The sequence below is a fragment of the Octopus bimaculoides genome, chromosome 6 (genome assembly GCF_001194135.2).
Source record: "Octopus bimaculoides isolate UCB-OBI-ISO-001 chromosome 6, ASM119413v2, whole genome shotgun sequence".
Lineage (NCBI taxonomy): Eukaryota > Metazoa > Mollusca > Cephalopoda > Octopoda > Octopodidae > Octopus > Octopus bimaculoides.
The window spans coordinates 68,653,767-68,671,096 of NC_068986.1; the positions used below are offsets into that span (position 1 = coordinate 68,653,767).

Genomic DNA, 17,330 nt, shown 5'->3' on the forward strand with positions numbered 1-17,330 from the left:
GATGCTGCTAATGTTCAGCTTTTCTCTCAAGATACTTACACTCTGACGGGTATTCACATTGACATTACACATCCAACGGAGCATACTGGCTTCATTCCTTGCGAGCTTACGTATGTCCTCAGCAGTTACAGCCCATGTTTCACTGCCATGTAGCATGGTTGTTCATACGCATGCGTCATACAGTCTGCCTTTTACTCTGAGTGAGAGTCCCTTTGTCGCCAGCAGGGGTAAGAGCTCTCTAAACTTTGCCCAGGCTATTCTTATTCTAGCAGCTACACTTTCAGCGCACCCACCCCCACTACTAACTTGGTCGCCCAGATGAACATATTTAGTTTTGCTGAAGGAATTATGAAACTAAAACTTAAGTGAGTGTATATAAAGTTGCTCTCAAGTGAGAGCAATTTTAGGTTTAGGATTTCAAATCTTGCTTGATTTATTTCAGTTATAATAGAATAATAAGTCACAGACTCTTTTGCTAAGGTAAACTGTTTAATGCAAACAATTCCTTGATAACATTAGCTTTTACATGAAGCCTCTTTCCCTTGAAGTAGGAATTTCCTAAGTGCGTATTTTCAATAATATTGAGTAGTTCTTTGGCAGGCCATTCTGAATGAGCAAAACAAATATTAGTTTCATTTAAAAAAATTTTTTAATTGCAGGACACTTTATCAAGGCTATGTATGTATTCATAATTAAAGTTAGATTGATTGAGAAAAGTCAGCTTATCAGTTGACTGAAGATCACAGAGGTATGACACCTGAATAGTGAGATAAACTCTTAGGTTCAATTTAAAAAACTATATATTATATGAATTTGCCATTTATGCAAATAACACATACATGCGATTTTAGACAATTTTCATATATTCAGCAGTTGTTCCACTTCATCATGCTGAAAAAAATGGTTGTTTATTTTAAATATCTGTATAGCTTTTGACTATTTCTGACAGTTTTAAACATAGCTGGCAATATCGTCGTCGTCGTCGTTTAACGTCTGCTTTCCATGCTAGCATGGGTTGGATGATTTGACTGAGGACTGGCGAACCAGATGACTACACCAGGCTCCAATCTGATTTGGCAGAGTTTCTACAGCTGGATGCCCTTCCTAACGCCAACCATTCCAAGAAGAAAAAGATTTATTTTGCAAGTACTTCAATTATATTATTTTTATCTTGGTTTCTGTAAATTATTGGTCCACTGCTTTCCCAATAACCCTGAACTAATCTCAACCCTAATACATACTCTAAACTTCAAACTTAATTCTTACTTGTACACTTCCAATCCAACTCTGAAGTTCAACAGTAACCACAGTCATTTCTTAAACCACAAAACTTGAAAATGAAAAGTTGTATGAAAATGAAAAGAAAACAAAATAGAGAAAGCATGTTCCTTACAGTAGTTGATAATTTACAAAATAACAGAAGGTGAATGAAATGAATGAAATTGCTTCAATATCTAGGAATTAAAAATTTAGAATGTAAAGACATGCAAAAAATTTTATGATAAAATGTAAGCATCCAAATATTTTTGCATTATTATGACTAATACTCCTTTCTTTTTGCTGAAATTGTTATATAGCCATCCTACCCAAACCAAGAGGATAAAATTCCAAAGAAATCCCTGATTTGTAAAGGGGACAGGTTGATGGTTAGTCTAAGTGTAGACTATTTCAGTGACAAACAGAAATCTCTTCACAGAAAAATTATCAAAATCTACCAACACAATCAGGACTATTGTACAACTTGCAATAAATATGGTCAGGAATACTTCAAGCTCCAGTTTCAAAACTCATTAATTTTATATGAAGTTGCTGAAATTAAAGCATCCAATGTAATGGGAAAAAGTATCGATGATATACAAGTAAGCCACATGATGAATCTATCCATAATTTCATTTTTGTCCATTTCTTAGTTCTTTTTATTTATTTTATCAGTTATCTCATGCTTTTCTTCTCTTATACCAACCACCCCTCACACAACTTCTCTTATTCTCTCTTTCTTCTTCTTAGTTGCCTCACATAGTTAATATGCACAAAACAATTAATTGTACAATGTATGCTTTATGTGAAAGCGCATAGCTTCGTGGTTAGATATAACTACATAAAATGTAACATATAAGTAAATAAAAGAAATATAAAATAAATCAGAGCATGAAATAATATTCGACAACAATATTATCTAACCATTGCTCCTGTATTCACTCTGAAATAATAAGTACCAACTTAAAATTCCAAACAGAAACAGCTTCCAAGGTTTGATCATGCTGTTATTTGAGAAGCCTTAAATATTTTATTATGATTAGTCTCCATGATACTGAATATTTCATTAATAGCATGCTGAATGAATTAAACTTGCTGGTTTGAATATATTTTGTATTTTTTACTTAGTTATTAGACAAATCCATGCTTAATGAATGTCATATGGGTAGCATTGTCTGCTATTACAAAACAGGTAATTCACTGATGAGAAAAATGATTCAATGAGTTGAAAACAAGTAATAAATTTGTAAGTTATGCATGTCAAGGTTGGGGAAGCTTCATGCAACTCTTAGGAAAAAACCCTATCTACATTTCAAAGTGGAGACCAATAGTATAAACAACCTAGAGAAATACCAACAAATTGTGTACACATGCATACACACATATCTGTGTGTGTGGCAGGAGGGGGGGGGGGTTCCATTTGGTTTCTTCTCTGGCAATTGACCCCACACATATTTGTCTGTGGAGATTAACTGCTACTGGCAACATCATTTCTGTTTGGTAATACAACTTCCAGGAAGATATACTTCATTTTTGTCTTCAATCTTCACAGTATAATTATACAGAAAATGACTGCAGACTTTACAAACTGTAAAGAGTTAGCAGACAGTGACTCTGATCTTTGAAGTAGCTCACAACATAGCCCCTCCACTATGGTCTCTCTCTCTCCTCTCATCGCTGCTATTGTGTCTCACCTCCCAAATCCTGACTAAACACTTTTCCCAATCATTTGTCCTGAGACCAAAACCTTTTGGAATTTTGCTGTGTTATTCAGTAGGTGTTTTGATTCGCTTACAATGTTTTCAATTAAGACATAAATATCAAAATCTCCTACTTATTACCCTAGTATTCCTCAAAAGACACATGGCTCAGTGCTTAGAGTGTTGGGTTCACAGTCATGAAGTAGTGAGTTTGATTCCTGGACTGGGCTGTATGTTGTGTTCTTGAGCAAGACACTTAATTTCACGCTGCTCCAGTTCACTCAGCTGTAGAAATGAGTTGCAACGTCACTGGTGCCAAGATATATCAGCATTTGCCTTTCCCTTGGATAACATCAGTGGCATGGGGAGGGGAGGCTGGTATGCATGGGTGACTGCTGGTATTCCATAAACAACCTTGCCCGGACTTGCACTTTGGAGGGAAACTTTCTAGGTGCAATCCCATGGTCATTCATGACTGAAGAGGTCTTTACCCTTTTTTTTTTTTATATCCCTCAAATATCTGAAACTTCATGCTGATGTTAAAATGGATCATAAGCAAATAAGAGTTATTAGTAGAAGTTAGTATATGAAGAAATTCAAAGCTTAACGTGAGAGCAGAAATACAGGAGATGTCTGCAGTAAGGAAACAAAATATAATTTGTTCTGACAAATCCTTTTCATGCCAGTATGAAAAATGGCAAATATATTCATGCTACTCACCACTTCGGTATATATTTGGGATATCTAAAATAAAGAAATAACAGTAGTTGATTAAGAGAGTTAGTACTGTTTCATCAAATTACTATTTTACTGTATGTTGTTATTTCTACTTCATTAGAAATAACAATTACTCTAATAAAGTGAAGATTTAATTATTTCCCATAGCATTGCTATGTTTAAATGCAATTGTTCATCATATATTTAAATGACCTTGATTAATTTTTTAACTTGGTGGGACAAACTGCTGGGTAGGCATCTCATTTTCAATATCCTGTGTAGAGATTTCAGCTCAAAATTCCAAGAGGCTGAAATACTCATTAAATTACACAGTATCATCCATAATAGGAACTTGTGCCTCCCTACAATATCCTTTATTTTTATTATTGATATTATTAATAATTTTAGTCAGGAAGATGGGAAGGTCAATGTGGTTAACATTCATCTTGAACAACTGCAAGAAGACATCTGCAGGAAACACATAGACAAGGAGAGATTACTCTAGGGAAGAAGGATTGGAGAAATGTAAGTGACAAGAGAAGGACAAATAAATGTGTTAGCTGGTTGGGGTGGAAGGGGTACAGAACTAACTCCCTGAAGTAGGGGCCACTGTCACAGAAAAGCAATGCAGGAAAACACCCATCCAAAGACCAGAGGGTCAAATATGTTGGTGAGTGACTCCACGTCAATCAATCAAATGTCCCTTTTACTTTCTTTCTTTTTTTTAATGACATTACAGATTGATATATTAGGCCATTGAAAGTTAAAAACGTTTTCTTAGAAATAATGCTAGTGGCAAGGTACACAAATACTGATTTCAAATTTTGGCACAGGGCAACAAGTTCAGGGCAGGGAGTAAGCTGATCATATCGATCCCAGTGCTCAACTGGTACTTATTTTATTGACCCTGAAAGGATGAAAGACAAAGTCAACCTCGGCGGAATTTGAACTCAGAATGTAGAGATGACTGAAATACTACTAAGCATTTGGCTTGGCATGCTAATGATTCTGCCAGCCCACTGCCCTCAGATACACAAATATTGTCAAACAAAAGTGTCTACCAACCACTCAATTGGCTAATGAAATGATTCATTACTGATCTAAGTTTTAAAATATTTCTAATTTTTTGACATTGGCAAGATTTGCTGTGACATATCACTACACCTCACGATCTTGTCTCCATTACATCTATGATATCAAAGATCAGATTAAATATACACCATTGAACAGTGCTTCTGAAATTTAAAACTGTAAAATGAACTTAGCTGTCTACTAGTTTATATTTCTGAGTGCAAACCTGCTACCACAGACACTTTTATAATTTTTATTAACCTTGCTTTGTGGGTGACTAGTTCTAAGTGCCATAACGGGTGCATGTAGCTTGTGGGTTTCTTTGATTGACTGACTAATATACTAATATCTCAGTGATTTCCAGCATTATCCAACATTTGAAGTCCTTTAGTTTGTTTTTATCTCTATGGTGGGAGGCGCAATGGCCCAGTGGTTAGGGCAGCAGACTCGCGGTCATAGGATCGCGGTTTCGATTCCCAGATCGGGCGTTATGAATGTTTATTGAGCGAAAACACCTAAAAGCTCCACGAGGCTCTGGCAGGGGATGGTGGCGAACCCTGCTGTACACTTTCACCACAACTTTCTCTCACTCTTACTTCCTGTTTCCATTGTGCCTGTAATTTAAAGGGTCAGCCTTGTCACACTGTGTCATGCTGAATATCCCCAAGAACTACGTTAAGGGTACACGTGTCTGTGGAGTGCTCAGCCACTTGCACGTTAATTTCACGAGCAGGCTGTTCCGTTGATCGGATCAACTGGAACCCTCGACGTCGTAAGCAACAGAGTGCCAACAACAACAACAACAATCTCTATGGTGATAAAATCAATTCAGAAAAATTGCTATTCTTACACAATACTAATAATGTTAGTAGCTTATAGTACTAGTAAAACTGTGTTAAGTATAAGGATTACAGGGAAAATGTTTCAACAGTTCAAAACATGCAGTTTTAGTTACTGTACCTAACCTTTCAGTTGAGCAGACCAACATTAGGAAGACTTCAATGACCACAGCATCTTACTTACCTACCTCTTACTTACCTACAATATAGCAATACTAAAACATTAATTTCAAAAACAGAATCATGTTCAATAACATATTAGAAGTAATTGATGTTATTATTGCGAAGGTGTCAGTTGTTATGCTGGTGATGATAAGAGCTCTGATGATGATGATATCAGTACTGCACGATAAATATTTTTCCAAGAAAGTATAAAAGACATACTTAAGACTTTTTTTTTTATCTCTTGTACTTTTGTTTTTTGAAAATGAAATTAGAGAAAATATTCATGAAATATTTATGGAATTTTGAAAATTACAAAAATAAATTCTTAAACTATACTAAGAATTTCAAGAAGCAAATGCCCAAATTGGGATACCAGTATGAATATGTTTTTTTCTAAGTTAATCAGAGTTTCAAAAATTATTTCACACATACTTTAAATAATTGGTTCTATTTTTAATTATTTACTAGGAATGTAATTAGAATAACTGTCCAATAATATATTCAGTTTGATATTAGATATAGGTGCAGGCTTGGCTCGATGGTTAAGAACTTTGTTTCACAACCACATGACTTTGAGTTCAGTTCAGTCCTACTGTGCAACACCTTATACAAGTGTCTTCTAGTACAACTCTTGGTTGATTACTGTCTTGTAAGACAAAACCTACTGTGTGTGTGGGCCTGTGTATGTCTGCATAGGTTTTTAGAAATCATCAAGTCACTGGTTATTTATTTATACACAAAATATAAAATACAAAGTGATTGACAATGAATAAGTAAATATTTTAAACTACGATATCACTGATACATATTTTTTGTAGGATCCACAGTTGTGTGGGAAAGTTATTGTATTTTTTGTTCATTAAGGTTGTTGGTTGTCCAGTCATTTGCACTTTTTCTGATATCAAAATAAGAGTTGAGTATAGTCTGTTAAGATTTTTTAAAGTATTACCAATGGAGCCCTATTATACCAGCATTATTTATATTATATATTAAAAGGCAAGTTGTACTCCACATCTGATGCTTCTTATGTCCAACTTTTCTCTCAGGGTGCTTACACTCTGTCATGTATGTACACTGACATTACACATCCAGCGAAGCATACTAGCTTCATTTCTTTCAAGTCTATGTATGTCCTCAGCCGTCACAGCCCATGTTTCACTGTCATATAGCATGGTTGTTTGCATACAGGCATCATACAGTCTACCTTTCACTCTGAGTGAGAAGCCCTTTGTTACCAGCAGAGGTAGGATCTCTCTGAACTTTGCCCAGCCTATTCTTATTCTAGCAGTTATGCTCTCAGAGCATCCACCCACCACTAGTGACTTGGTCACCCATATATTTCTTAAAATTTGCTAAGATATTGATATTATTTACCTTTTTTATTGACATTTCATTATTAATGTATAATTGTCATCTTAGTTTATTACATCATATTTCTGGACATAATGTCTCCAAAGAAGAGATCCTCCATTGGTCGAAAAATGGCAGTAGCAGAGAAATTGAAAAGAAGGAGAGCAAATGAATTGTCACATGAGTCTTCAATTAGACAATCACAAACTGCCACATATACAGTTACTGCAAGAGCAATGGAAAGCGATGAGCAGTGTAGTATTTGCCTGGCCAGGAATGCTGCATTAACAGATTCAGGCAATCCCTCCCCACTTACCATGTCATTTCTTTCATGTACATTTCTCTCATGTGGAACTGTTGAATGCACCCACAGGCTTAATTTATCACATAGATCAGGGGTTTTCAAACTTTTTGACTTGCGGACCCCTTTATATTTCAGGCTTTACCTTAGGGACCTTATAAATGCTTATGAAATTTATACATAAATATTTGCTTAAAATAACATATTTTTACATTTATTTATTTAACAGTATTTAACAAATAGGTTTATTGTCAATTAAAAGATTTCGATTAAAAAACATATATAAAATCAAATTGCCCATAAAAAGTATTTCCTGTCCATGGACCCCCTGTCTTGCCCTTGCGGACCCCCTGTGGTCCGGGGACCACAGTTTGAAAACCCTTGACATTGATGTAGTTCCTATGTCTGCTGATTGTTCAGCATGGTAGCGGCAGCACCAACAGCTGCAAAGGATAGTATATCTACTGATAGCATTTTGGTGCATTCAAAAATCACATACTTGCCACCCACTTTTCCATGACAAGGTTAGGGCTTGGAATCTTCCAAACAGACAGATGACATGTCACTTAGTCAAGTTAGCCCTTCGTTTACTCCACAAAAGTTTGGTCGTCAATGCTGCACTTCCCTGTACCAAATGTTTCAACTTAAATGTACCATATATACAAACTATGACATTTAAATCTTGAGCAATGCTGGATATGTCTGCTAGTTAAAGATAAAGTCTTTGATTTCATTCCATGATTATGTTTGTTTAAAGCATTTACTATATACATTAATTTTTCAACATGTTTCAATAAACAGAATTGTGAACAATTTCATGTGGCTCTTTCTTGTACATATACGAAGGGTATAACAAAGAATATAGTTTTCAAAGACGTTCTCTCCTAAGACTACATTTTCATTATTATTTATGTGTGTTTTATACCATCTCCAGAATCAAATGCTTCAGAAAAAATGCAATTTCAAAAGAAATTATATTTCCTGTTTATATATCAACTTCAACATAACTGTGAAATTTCTGGGGATGTTACTAAATTCATCAAAAATAAAGTAAAATATGGGCAAAACATGGCCAAATGGCTAAAGAAATCTGCTTTGCAATCACAAGGTTCTGGGTTCAATCTCACAACATAGCATCTTGGCAAGTGCCTTTTAACATAGCCTTAGGTCAACCCAAGCTTTGTGAGTGAAATTGTGAAGACAAGAATTGCTTGGCAGTCCATCAGATGGTTTTTTACATTTAATTCAAATGGCCAATCTTATCACACACTATGTCATGCTGATTCATCTTGCAGTTTACATTAAGGGTACAAATATCTGCAAAATACTCAGCAAATTTACACGTTAAGGTCATTCAGTTGATCAATTAACTGAATGCTCCTCATTGAGCTTGAGATAAAATCTGTTTTGTTTAGAAATAAAAGTTGTGTGCTTTAAAGGCTGAAAATTTATTCCAATTTCAAGCTTGTAAATGCACTCTGCTCAAAGCTCACCTTATTATCCAAATATTATAATGTTCCAGATTATGTGGTCTCATTTGCACATACCATAAGTATATGGTGTTGCTTCCCAAATAATTAAAGAATAAAGTACATTGCAAATTATTCCAGTAAAGATATTTTGATAGTAAACGTTAGTAACCGTAATATGAAACAGAAAAACTGCAACAGGCCCAGTAACAGGATTTGAACCAGAAATCTATTACTTACCAGTAACCACATTACTGATTATACCACAGAGGACTGCTATTCTTCTCAACGATTAGCAGAAACAATTTATAGCAAGTGTTCTATAGTATAATCAATAAAAAAGTTTCTTGGCAAATGACAGATATACGATTCCTGCCCTGTCTTATGCACCTGTTATTCTTTTCAAATTGCTGCTTATATTGTCTTGATATTATTTTCATTAACATTTTAAAAATTAATTCCAAATTTATATTTTCTTTAGTAATATTTCAGATTAGCATTCATTAAAAGGTTATGTAAATTCAACACTTGCATGAATATTTAATACAAATCGCTTGCAGCTGGATGTTTTAATGTATCGAAAGTTCTGGCTTTAAATGAATTGTACATCTTTCCAGCAAAGTTACTTAAAGCGTTTAGGCTAATAAGTTATGTCTTAGGAATAATCCAGTGCTATCAGCAACATTTCAAGTAAATTTCAGTGGTTCGTTGTCCCAATTATTGCTTTATAGAAGCATCAAAAATATTAAAGATCAAAATTATGAGCACTGTAATGTACAAGTTAAGAAGCTATCAACAAAACTAATTTTCAATTCAGTTTCAATTCCTCTTCTTACTTAAATCTGAAACCTTGAATTCAACACAAACAAATCTATAACTTCATTAAAAATTCTTAAGAATACATGCCAGAGAGGATCTGAATCCTACAAGATAACCAGATTTCTAATGTTAATTTTGTTTTAAATATTTCAAAAATATTCAAAAAGATTTACAGAATACTGAATAGTAACTATAAAAGTCATTTTAAATGATTGGTAATGAAACTAGAGGCTGTATTATGCATAGATAATTAAAATATAATAACATGATTCTTAAATCAATAAACGATTGAAGGAATATTGTAGGACATATTCCATTAAGAGAAAAATCTCATTTGTCATAGAGACAGAATGAATAACACCAAGAAATAGTTCATTCTTAAAGCCGATAACACAATAAAACACAAACAACTACATAAGTACATAAGAATTCTTTAAAATAATGTACATCAGTCTTTTATATTCTGCTGGCAAATAATAGTAGTCGCTCAAGCTTTTTTTTTTTTTTTTTAATATTTCTTACATTTTGATATATATTGAAAGACAATGGACTAAAATGCATTTTAAAATGTCATAAGAATTTAGAGCATTCTGCACCAGACCATTCTAAAACACAAAATTATTATTCCATAAAATTTTTATTGAAATAAATAGATCAAAATTTTTTTATTGTCAAGAAATGTTCATACTTTAAAAGCTTATACATCATACCATGCACACACATTCTATTCTACAAAGTGCAGATAAAAAGATTGTGGACTCAAAGAATTTGAAATATTGGTGCAACTCCAACAACATTCTGTCCTTAACCATATTCATGCCAAACTTTGAGGTAATCACACACAGGTTTAAAACTAAATAGTGAATTAAAATTAAATACAAATTGTTATTACATTAATATTATTTGAGATAATGTTTAAAAATGAATGGAAGCTGCCATTGCTCCTACTGACTAAAGTAAGCAAAGTGATGAGTTTCTGTGATAAGTTCAGTGTTTATGAACACATTAAACCTTTATTAATGTCTGAACTCTTGCGACCATGTATTTAGTAGCTCAATACTGTAACTTTATTGTTATTGATCCTTGGAATGTCAGACATCAAAAAAAAAAAAAAAAGACAGACAGACAGACAGATGACTGAATAATTACGACCCTCAGAGAGATACTCTCTTGTAACTGTCCATCTCGCACCAGCATAAAGATTAAATATGATGCTAATGATGGTGGTTACCTAAATTCATGTGATTCACCATCATATGTTCTCAGATATTATTGCTAATGTCAATCTTTCTATCATTAAATGAGACGAATAGCTTTAAAAGGCAATAGTAGAATGTTTTTAACAGATTTTGAACTTGTAATCTCTAGTTCAGCAAATAAAGCTTTCAGTCACACACAATCATAATTTAAAGCTGAGGAGATAGAAAAACAAAAACAAAAAAATATACATTACCATCAATCATCAAGAAAATGAACTTACCTAGAAAAAGAAAACAAAAAGGGAATAAATTATTATTATTATTATTATTATTATTCAGTTGATTAGAAATTGTGTATAGATACAATTTAGAATTGGTGAAAAAGAAAATTTAAAAAAAAAAGTATCTTTATATATTTTCATCTTTAGTTTTAAAACTGATAGTTACCACTACATGAGTTGTTCCTTCTTAAGGTAAAGTTGGGCAATCTAGTAGACGGAGTCTACTTTCTAGTTTTTACTCACAACTGAAACCATTTTGCTTCATTGATATAACTAAGACTTTCAAAATAAAGTAACATTAGACATCACATGCAGTCATCTGAGGCAGAAGAGAGAAATCAGCCTACCAACGGAACTCACTCAGCAAAAAACTTGTAAGTACTGCATCAATCATTCAATGATATTTCTCTTCGTTTATAAATCTGAGGCATTATGTCAGTGTAATAAATCAATATTGCAGAGCTGCACAGTTCATGCCATTATAGAAAATTATATATAAACTAATTATAAAGAGGATGAACACAAGAAAAAAATAATGAAATCAATGGTTTTAAAATATAAAATTTAAAAAATTTAAAGAAACAGCAAAAATATTGATGATATTTGATAAGATAGGGACAAATCAAGAAAGCAGAGCCAATTAGCAACTAGCAAGAATGAACATTAAAATTTAAAAAAAAAAAGAAAAAAAAATTAATTCAAAGACTAAGTTTTTAGATAGCTGAAGAGTTAATGAAATTTAATAATTGTCACAAATGATATCTGATTAATCTTTTCATTACATCCTGTTCTGTAATGGAATTTAAAATGTCATGCATGCTAGTTTAATTGGAGATTCAATCAATTCGCCAGAAATTTCTTTATTATATTAATTTTATTTCATCAATATTATTAACAATCTTTTTTCAAACTTTATTATAAAAAAAACTTTTTTTTTTTTTTTTGAATAACAGAAAGGGACTCTGAATCATTAGCTCATGTGATTTCCAAGCAATGAAAGAGTGAGTAAATAGAAGGGATAGGACAAGGTTGGGTTACAAAATTATAAAAGTTATGTAATTACGTCAGAGTTCAATCTTATTCTTGATATTTAAAATGTGAACATCAGATCCTGGTAATATATCATTTTTCAGTTTGAATGCTTTAAGTCTATTCTACTTTATTTCCTTTTAATTATATCCAACTCCAACTACTATCCATTATTTAGGTCAGAAGTGCTTACTTTAAACAGTATACAGATATACTCCTGAGACTAATTTGATATTATATTTTTATTGGGTTGAGTCATCTGTGTTATTTTTATTGGGTTGAGTCATCTGTATTGGGGCACAGCCTCCAAGAGTGTAGTGATTTTCATCAAGCTTCAGTAAATATTTTAGTGACCTTAAAAGGATAAAATGAAAAGTGAGCTTGGGAAGGATTAAAACTCAGAACATAACCAAATACGAAACAGCAGAGCAGAATCAACTAATATCAATTATCCTGCCTAGGTTTTAACAGATAAAAACCTGTCATCAACAACTGGAGCATTTTTTCATGATTTTCAATTTCAATATTAAACATGTTCTTTTCTGTGACTTCATCTTCTGCTTCTACAAACACCTCAAAATATGCAAAAATATCGTAAATATTGTAATTTATCGAATTCAGAAAATTTTTCATGTCGATGTAAATTATAGTAGATCCCCATCCCTCCTTGTGGAAGCAGAAGATGAAGATGAGACAGAAGATGAAAATGAGGCAGAAGATGAAAAAGAATACATTGAAGTCGTATTTTAGAGTAATTTCATCACAGTCATTTAAAAGCTACCCGAAGAAGATACAATGAAAATTGTATTTTATAGTTAATAAATAAGTAGAGGTATATTTTTTTCCACCACTTTTTCCATTTTTTTATGCATTTGTGGAATCAGAAGATATCACAGAGTTTTAGGATTTTACACCAATTATTTTGATGTCCATTCACAACTTTTCCACAATACCCCAACCATAAAATCAAAAATCATGAAAAAAATCTCCACTTTACTGCATAATGCTGTTTAATTAAGCTAACTACTAATCTGTGCATGTTGCAACACTCTCGAACCTTATCTACTTGCGCATGCAAGAACAACTCCTTTCTAGTCTCTTTCACTGATAAGTAGGGCATTTTATAGTGGAAATATTAAAATATGGGTTAATGTGTAAACTTTGTCCTTCATTTTTAACTTCACTGTAATGAATTTTGCAACCATTTTTAATAGTATTTCACATTTCAGATAAATTGCAGTTCTCTATTACTACAAAACATATTGTGCTTGATACTCTGTGAAGTGATGTGATTCAATTATTGAAATAATTATTTGTTCCAATCTCAAGTAACAAAAGCGATTACAGTTTTTTTGAATAGAGTGTACAGGATATATGCTACAGATGTGAAAACTTATTGGGTGAGTACACACATATAGGCGCATTTATTCTTCCATGTATACTGTTATCATTATTCCCAAGTTCAACAAAACTATGTCATTTTGACATATGGGTAGAGGAATATATTCAACCTACAAAGCAGATATAACCTTGAACACTTTTATTGTAACATAACAGATTGGGGTGACAGTAACTTGAAATATTCAGGCAATGAAATAATTCATAGCTCTTTGGAGTGCATTTGTTCAACAGATTTCTTAGAAATATCACAACTTACATTACTAACTATTCACTTAAAGATATAATACACATATATCGCAAAGTATTCAAGATAATGAACTTAAGCGGTATTAAGGACACTTCTGGGTAGTTGTTAGATAGCTCAATATAGCAGCACTATCTTTCTTCTACAATAAACTCCCTATTTTCAAAATACAGATTAAGACATTATATTCCACTGTAAATTAGAAAAAGACTACAAGATCATTGAAAACAAAACTAATCTGACACTCATCTAATAACAGCAGTGACTTAGATTACATAAAATAAAGCATTAAGCCTATCTAAGACTGAAAAGTAAATCAGTGAACTCTAATGTTACTATTTAGCCTTAAGCAACTCATATTATTTAAAACATAGTATACCTAGAACTACATATCTTTTCTTTTTTAAGAAGCTAGGGTATGATTTGAAGGAGATTTGACTGCTAGACAAGCAGCCACAGAGAGCCTCCCATCTTAGTTCATGGATTCTAATTTTCAAAATGGTGAAACGCAATCATTTTAATAATGCTAACGAATGCATACTTAGATGAACCTTCAAATTGAACTTAAAAAGATCAGTTAAGTGAAAAATCATACAAAAGCAGCTAACATTATATCAGTTTCTCATAAATATCTCTGTAAGGAATTCACCACAGGGTTCAGTCATTAATGTAGTGTAGCTCGTGTACTTCAATGACCCAGCGAGCTATGCCTGCGGAGTGTAAGCTCCTGGTAGGGCCACCCATGCTGGAGAGGTCAAAGGATTAAGACCAGGTTAATAAAACTTGCTTCCTAACCACATGGTTCCAGGTTCAGTCCCACTGTGTGGCACCTTGGGCAAGTGTTTTCTACTATAGCTTCAGGCCAACAAAAGCTTTGTGAGTGGATCAGGTTGATGGAAACTGAAAGAAGCTCATCATATATAGATGTGTGTGTGTGGGCGTGTGTGTGTATGAGTGTGTGTCCACATCATTGCTTGACAACTGATGTTGGTATGTTTATGTCCCCATAACTTAGTGGTTCAGCAAAGGAGACCAATAGAATAAATATTAGGCTCACAAAGAATAAGTCTGGGGTTGATTTCTTCAACGAAAACCCTTTAAGGCAGTGCTCCAACATGGCCACAGTCAAATGACTGAAATGTGTAAAAGAATAAAAGAAGAACCCTACCTAGAAAAAAAGCTGCAAAATTACAGAAGATACAACAACAACTTGACTTAGGAGAAGAAGGCCTTCCCTTGGGAAAACATGACACAGCATAGCAAAATCCAAAAGAAAGCTGCAAAACAAAAGCAAGAATCCAGGTGGAGAAAACAAAACAAAAAAAGACAGTCCAGAGTCAAGAACAGGATAAAAGTTGTAAATAGTCTATAATCCATAGGGAGTGAATGACTTAAGACTGTAAGGAAAGATTATATTGTCTATAATTTTTGCATCTAACTCTAACACAGTATTCTCAACAGGGGGTCCATGTCGTCTCTGAGGGTCCATATAAGATTGGGGGTGTCCATGCAACAGAATAGTAAATTGGGGATCCACAATAGTATTTGAAGAGCCCCTGAAGAAGTCTTGTTTTAGATGATTGGCCTTCGTGCCGGTGGCATGTAAAAGCACCCAATACACTCTTGGAGTGGTTGGTGTTAGGAAGGGCATCCAGCTGTAGAAACTCTGCCAAATCAGATTGGAGCCTGGTGTAGCCAGCTGGTTCACCAGTCCTCAGTCAAATCGTCCAACCCATGCTAGCATGGAAAGCGGACGTTAAACGATGATGATGTATTTGTATGTATTGCAAGAAACAGCAAGGCTTCTTTCTCTAACATTTTACATAGTTCAACCTACACAAGTTAGTGTGTGAAAAACAAAATAGGAATTTGAAAAACATATCTGTAAAGCAATGGGTGGGTGGGGTTAGTCCACCAGAATAAAATAGTAATCAAAGGTGCCCATAGGTAAAAAATAGTTGAGAACCTCTGTTCTAACATATAAACTCTGAAATTAACTATGATCTTGGAAAGCCCATTCTATGATGCATAGTTCATGTAAAACAGACATTACAGAAAGGAGATGTGATATTTCTGAAAGCTATATATACAGCACCATCTGGTATTGGATAGTAATAAAAGTCAGTAGTGATTTACTGTTTACTACCAACCTCTCCCTATCTCCTTCATAGCCACCTACAGCCAGCAACAGATGAACGCTGCATTGGAGGAAAAAAAAAAAAAAAAAAAAAAAAAAAGAAAACACAACCTTTTAACACTGATTATTTTGTGCGACTGGAAATTTTCAAGTGAAGAGATTTTAAAAGTGAGTGAAAAATAAACAAGTCACATGCTGTACTGAACATTTGGAAATACAGATTGCTATATAATCTCAATTCTATATTCTGATTATCGCTTTCTGTTTACATTCTATTTACAAGATTACAATACACAGGGAAGCTTTGTAAATGAAGACGTTTCCATAATGTTGTGTAAAATATTCTCTCATTTCTCTGACTGCTGTTGTAATGGCTTAACTGAGAAATTAGAATGAATACCAAAGTTGGCCAGATAGACTGAAGTTAGTAAGATAAGGACAAAATATAATCAACAGTAAACAAACCAGCACCAAGACACAATCACAACACAGGAACAACACAAGTTTTGGGCGCTGTTCTTCTTCCTTTTCTTTTTTCTTTTCTTTTTCTTTTAGTTAGTAAGCCATTGGACTACAGCCATACTGAAGGACCACTTTCAAAGGTTTAGTTGAACAAAATCAATCCCAGTACTTATCGTTTAAGTTTGGTACTTATTCTATGGGCATTATTTACACTTGACGAATATTTGTCCTCATCTTGTTTGTTGTTAACACAATGTTTCAGCTGATATACCCTCCAGCCTTCACCAGGTATTTTTCGATGTTATTATTATTAAGTCAATGCCTGGAATTGGACTCCGAGTTCGATTCCAAGCAGTGACCTGAATAATAATAATAATAATAATAATAATAATAATAACAACAATAATAATAATAATAACAATAACAATAATAACAATAATAATAACAATAATAACAACATCGAAAAACACCTTAGGAATGAGAACCCAAGTTCGAAATTTCTCCAAGACACCTGATGAAGGCTGGAGCGTATATCAGCCGAAACGTTGTGTTAACAACAAACAAGATGAGGACAAATATCCGTCAAAAGAAAATAATGTACATAATGTACATAATTCCTCATCTCTTAAATATAGAACTGTATTATTTTATGGGCTTCTATGGTGGTTGGGGGCGGGTAAAAAACAACCAAGATTGGTTGTCAACCAGTGGTGGGCGGAGGCGGGGGAGACAAACACAAAAAACACACACACACACATCATTCAAAACTGTTTAATTCGGTTGTCCCCCATTTTATATTTTTAATTTCAGGCATGCATGTTGTTTTTGATGTTGTCAACTACACAGTATAGTACGGTCAGTTGGGTACCGTCTGTGAGAAAAACAGCAC

General features: G+C 33.6%; 1 protein-coding gene across 3 annotated transcripts in view; it reads right to left on the bottom strand.

Annotated features, from left to right (window-relative positions):
• LOC106881081 (pleckstrin homology domain-containing family F member 2) overlaps positions 1–17,330 on the bottom strand; it is a 213,093-nt gene that overhangs the window by 102,601 nt on the left and 93,162 nt on the right. Inside the window, exon 2 of one of the 3 annotated variants that reach the window (XM_052968844.1) lies at positions 3,678–3,701. The exons of the other annotated variants lie outside the window; for them this stretch is intronic. Within the exon in view, the coding sequence (XP_052824804.1) occupies positions 3,678–3,701 (24 nt within the window). The remainder of the gene's footprint in view (positions 1–3,677; positions 3,702–17,330) is intronic. 3 annotated transcript variants of the gene reach the window in all.